The sequence below is a fragment of the Squalius cephalus genome (assembly GCF_949319135.1).
Source record: "Squalius cephalus genome assembly, chromosome: 8".
Classification (NCBI taxonomy): Eukaryota; Metazoa; Chordata; class Actinopteri; order Cypriniformes; family Leuciscidae; genus Squalius; species Squalius cephalus.
In genome coordinates, this window is record NC_137129.1 from 41,472,105 (window position 1) to 41,478,104 (window position 6,000).

Sequence of the window (6,000 nt, forward strand, 5' to 3'; positions counted from 1 at the left end):
CTCTCGCTCACACACTCTCTCACTCACTCTCACTCACACTCACTCAAACACTCTCTCACACACTCTTTCTCACACTCACACTCTCTCTCACTCACTCACACACACTCTCTCACTCACTCACTCACTCACTCACTCACTCACTCACACACACACTCTTTCACTCACACTCTTTCACTCACTCACTCACTCACTCACACACACACATTCTCACTCACACACTTGCATACACAGTCACTTACACACACTCACTCACACACTTGCACACACACTCGCTCTCTCTCTCACTCACACACTCACTCTCACTCACACTCTTTCACTCACTCTCACACACACACACTCACTCACATACACACACACACACACATTCTTACTTGCACACTCGCATACACACTCACTCACACACTCGCATACACACTCACTCACACACATTCTCACTCACACACTGGCACACACACACACTCTCACTCTCACTCACTCTCACACACACACACACTCACACACTCACACACATTCTTACTTGCACACTCGCATACATACTCACTCACACACATTCTCACTCACACACTGGCACACACACACTCATCAGTGTTGAGAGACAGTATTAATGGCCGCCGTCAGTAGATGAAACACTACATGAGTTGCTGAATCTCTCATAAACTCTGGTGTTTCACCTCAGATCGCAGAGAGAAACTACACTGAGCGTAAAGAGACGCATCTGCAGTCTGACATTATTTTCATGATGATTAAACACACTCATCACCAAATCCTCATTACTTTAAAGTCTTGTTTTTACTGTAGTGATGTATAAAGATAACTCCATTGCGGTACTAAGAAGAGTCTTAACTTATTGTTGAGTGATTGATCGTCATGAAAATGCATACGTTCATTCTCATGATGTATTTTCTTTCTTGTGATTTTTGGGGTGAAAGATGACCCAGACTCGTTCACTTGTTCACCACTTTCTGTAGCTTTTCATTCTCATGCCAAAGAAGTTCTGAAAGGAGAGGAACACGAAGGCAGACGTGTGATTTACGGACGGGTTTATCGGGATGCTCCTGAAAGCGTCTCCAGGCCGGTGCACTGTGTGTTTGAACCGCACGTATTACAGGACCGACAATTTCACAATTTAGGAGTTAAATATTTTGAATTCTCCATAAAATCGTAAAAGCAGGCTCTTAAACATTATATTTTGGAGTGAAATATGACCTGCACATGCTTTTGTGAGATTCACCCAGTGTTCAATGTTCAGGTTAGGGAAGATTTAGCTTTAGCCTCTAAGACGCACACTAGTCATAAGCTAATGTAGATCAGGCTCTGACGCGAGTTCCGGTTGAGATGCGGTTCAGACCCGGATGGAGCTTCAGGTCCGTTCAGGAAGTGTTTCCACAACAGGCGTGTGTTTGTTGTGTAAAGCAGACATGACCGCTAACACACAGCGCACATCATAACTGTTATTAATCACCTTATTATGAGTTAACACGCATTCAGTGATGATTGACAGGCTGAATGAGTGCTTGATGCATTGAGTAAATATATTATTGTCATAGATAAGAAACTTATGAAAATGAGAAGTGAATTTAATTTTCATCCTGCTAATGTGGTATGCGAGTGTTGGGGAGTGTTAGCTGCTCGTGTGTGTGTGTGTGTGTGTGTATATATGGATATTGTACATGATGTTTTTAAACGTCTCTCTGTCATTGGCTGTGACGTTGATTGACAGCCGAGAGGTGATGGTTTGTAATCTTGTTGGTTTAACAGTTTTGTCAGTGTAACACATCCTGTGAAAAAGAACATTCGTGTTTATTTCCTCTCGCTGCAGTGATTGGCCGGTTCGAACGTTAAAGACTGGCCACGCCCACTTTTATGACGTCACAATGCAGGTCGTGTTGATTGACGGCTGCTCGGCAGTAAAAGTGGGCGGGGTTTACGGTCAGAATCCGTTGATTCTTACTGGATGATTTTGGGTGACTTTAGTTAAAATTGCTCTTGTTTGTCTTTCCTTTTTTTTGCATATCACTGGTTAATTATGTTTGTAACAAGCCTTTTTTGCCATAAAAAGTCTTTTGGTAGCTAAATTGCATATAATTATTGTGCATATGGGCCAGAAACTAAAGTGGGTGTGGGCACTTGATAAATAAACATTTAATACAACCGATGTGGTTATTTTTTATAGTAAAGTAGATTATATTTTATGTGTGTATGTATATGTTATATATGTATTTAAGTGCTTTATATAATACATGAAACTGATGGCAAATATATAAAAGAAAATAAGCACCTGTTAATATGCAACATTTTTATTAGATTTGTCTATGTATATATATATATCTTTAAATAAATATTCTGTTTATTTCCAGTTCACACTAAATCAAACACAACCAAATACAAATGATATAAAACAGTGTGAAACGAGCATGAACTACTGTAACTATAAAAACATTCAAAACCAAGGCTTTCTCTCCTTCATGCTTATGGAGTTTCTGATATTGGACTGTTTGTGTTTTATCTTCTATTACAAAGTAAAAAAAATTTGGCTTTAAAAACTACAGTAGTTTTGGAAGAACAGTTTGTTAGTTATTAATCTGCATCTAAAACAGTCGATTAAACGTGCAATATAGTTTCACTGTGCATATCTTTCTAAAAAAACAAACCAAATAAGAGGCTAATAATGAATGCTTTGGCTCACAGACATGATTCAGACGCACTGAAAGATCCTCAGTTTGGTTTCTTGAACAAAGTGTGTCAAGGGAAAAAATAATAAAATCACACAAATTCACAGGCACTTTTTCGGTAAAATCAGTAAAACGAACTCGAGATGTTGAGTCTCGGTAACATGTCTAAAAAAAAAAGAAAAGAAAAGGGGAATAACGATGTTTAAAAGTGTCTGTACATGATTCGCTGGGATCTTGAAAGTGACGGTGCTTGAGACCTTCATCATCTTCATCATCTTCAGCCCGTCTTGGGCTGTTTGTTCTTCTTGTTGAGGATCTTCATCAGGTTCTTGGACATGAAATAGGGTTTCTCTGTACTGCCGTCGTTACGCTCCAGATCCTCCACTGAACACACACACACACACACACACAACACATGTTATTATAGTCGAATGAGCTGCTGAATGAAGGGTGATCATGTAAACGAGGCACTCACAGAAGCACAGGAACAGTGTGTCCACACCCATGTTGTAGACGCTGAAGAAGCCGTGAGCGATCAGATACGCACCGAACACCACCGTCTGTTAGCACACACACACACACACACACACGTCACTTCTCAAAACAATCTCTGTACATCTCATTTTATAGCTAAATCAAAGTACATTTCATCATTTTTATCACTTTTTATGTTGTAATTATGACAAAAGGTCACTTAGTATGTGATAAGTTTATCTTTTTATGGAGATTTTGTCAATACGTGAATTTTAACTGGTCATGATTGTGACTTTTTGACAGTCAGAATTAAGACAAGTCGAAATTATGACATACTAAGTTGAAATCGACGTAAAAATTTAAATAAGTCAAAATGACAATTTCGAATTATTAAAATTTTGACTTATGTCGATTTCAATTTAGTATGCACATTGAGGCTCATGTCAACTTTTGTGACAAATAAAAAATGGTCATAATTTCAATTTATGTTGTATTGAGTCAAAATTTACATAAAAAGGTAAATCACATACTAAGTCAAAATGATGTTCAATTTCAATTTAAGTTCAAATTTACATGTAAAATTTGACTTGAGTCATAATCTTTAATTAATATAATACATTTCAACTAGTGTCAACTTATGACTTATTTAAATAAAAAATGGCTAAAAATATCAAAATTATGACTTGGCATGTGATAATTGTACCATGTAATTTGGCATTTTGATTGAATTATTTTTAAGTTCTTTTCACTTCTTAATTATTACACAAGTCGAAATTATGACAAAAAAAATTAATGACAAAATGGGAAAAAAAGAATTTCGACTTAGTATGTCAGTTTAGACTATAGGCTTTTTGTCATTAACTTGTTTAAAAAACATTTTTTTATATATAAAAGTGCATTTTTATTTACTGAAAGGACTTTCTAAGTAATATAAAAAAAAATATTTTTAGAAACAATACATGTTGCATAAAAATTAAGGCTATTTTGCATGCAGATGTTTTACTTTTTTGTAAAACAAAACTACTGTAATGCAAAGACTGCTTAAATCCACAACATTAAATGCATGACATCAAATAAACTTCACTGTTGATTTCCCTGAGAGAGAGAACAGGACTAATCATCAAATAATGTCATAATGCAAAAAAAAGCCTGTTTTAGGACCAATAAGCAAAATATAAATAAATATTGTATTTCAAATTCTTTCTTTTGTTTTTTTGGGCTGAAATAGTTGTCAGGTTTAGTGAGAAATTTATTCCACACTAAATGCATGTAAGAAAAGACCAATCATAATTCAGTATGCAAATGATGACATCATAACATCACTCAGATATGGAATGCTGAACATTTGATTAAAAGTAAATCAGTGGTTGATTTTCTAACATAAATCTCTTTAAAGTGTTTAAATATTTGCAGAGATGCGAATAGACCAGGTTTGGGTGCATGAAGCGATGTGAGTGTGTGTGTGTGTGTGTGTGTGTGTGTCTCACTATGATGGGCATCCAGTATTAGTTGAGAGCTGTGTGTGTGTGTGTGTGTGTGTGTGTGTGTGTGTGTCTCACTATGATGGGCATCCAGTAGTAGTTGAGAGCTGTGTGTGTGTGTGTGTGTGTGTGTGTGTGTGTGTCTCACTATGATGGGCATCCAGTAGTAGTTGAGAGCTGTGTGTGTGTGTGTGTGTGTGTGTGTGTGTGTGTGTGTGTGTGTGTCTCACTATGATGGGCATCCAGTAGTAGTTGAGAGCTGTGTGTGTGTGTGTGTGTGTGTGTGTGTGTCTCACTATGATGGGCATCCAGTAGTAGTTGAGAGCTGTGTGTGTGTGTGTGTGTGTGTGTGTGTCTCTCTCACTATGATGGGCATCCAGTAGTAGTTGAGAGCTGCTGTCTGAAACGTGGTTCCTGTATTGGGAATCCTGCCGGCGAAGAAGAAGAAGGCCAGCACACCTGAGAAGAGACGAGAGGTCAGCTGATGCTCACGTGTGTGTGTGTGTGTGTGTGTGTGTGTGTGTGTGTGTGTGTGTGTGTGTGTGTGTGTGTGTGTCTCATACACTCACCCACTCCACCGACCACCAGCAGCTTCCCGAAGAACAGCAGCAGATCCGTGACTTTATCCAGCACCACCACCCTGAGGAACATCTCTGTCACTGCACTGCTTTATACTTGCATATTTACTTCTACTCAGTAGTCATCATTTAGTCATAAATTACATAAACACCTGAAATGGTGAAAGTCGTACTTTTGACTTTTTGTCATAATTTTGACTTGTGTCAATTTAGTCTCTTTATGCAGTAGTTTTGACTTATGTCATAATTATGTCATGTACGGCCATAAACAACATTCATAGTTTTTACTTGGTATGTCAACTTCTGCTTTTTATGTCAGTTTATGTCTAAAAGTCATTTTCAACTGTAAATTTGGACTTTTTGTCAATTTTACCGTCAATAATTATCTTTTTATTAATAATGTCATCATTTTGATTTTTCATCACGTAAATATGACTTAGTATGTCATAATTTCGACTTGATTTGTCATAATTATTATTTCTTTGTGTCATAATTTCGACTTTTTATGTCATAATAATGACTTTTAAGTTATAATTTTACCTGTCAATTTTGTCTTTTTATGTCATAATTATGGCATTTTATGTCAGTTTTTACTTAGTATTTACGAAAGCATGATTTTTTCCTATGTGGCAGAAATGGACTTGCGATAAAAGTTGCGAGACAAGCAATTTGTCAATCAGAAGAGAGTGTCTATTTTTATTTGAATCAAACTGTATTGATTAATTCACTTTAATTTAATGTATTAATTTATTATTTATTTACTTAATCCTCCATTTTAAGGAATTTTTATTTGAA

General features: G+C 36.6%; 1 protein-coding gene across 1 annotated transcript in view; it reads right to left on the reverse strand.

Annotated features, from left to right (window-relative positions):
- Positions 1-2,734: 2,734 nt before the first annotated feature.
- slc44a4 (solute carrier family 44 member 4) overlaps positions 2,735-6,000 on the reverse strand; it is a 26,381-nt gene continuing 23,115 nt past the window's right edge. The window contains exons 19-22 of the mRNA XM_079879787.1: positions 5,197-5,267; positions 4,992-5,086; positions 3,148-3,232; positions 2,735-3,056 (exon numbers count right to left, since the gene is read on the reverse strand). Coding sequence (XP_079735913.1) covers positions 2,950-3,056; positions 3,148-3,232; positions 4,992-5,086; positions 5,197-5,267 — 358 coding nt within the window. The 3' untranslated portion in view covers positions 2,735-2,949. The remainder of the gene's footprint in view (positions 3,057-3,147; positions 3,233-4,991; positions 5,087-5,196; positions 5,268-6,000) is intronic.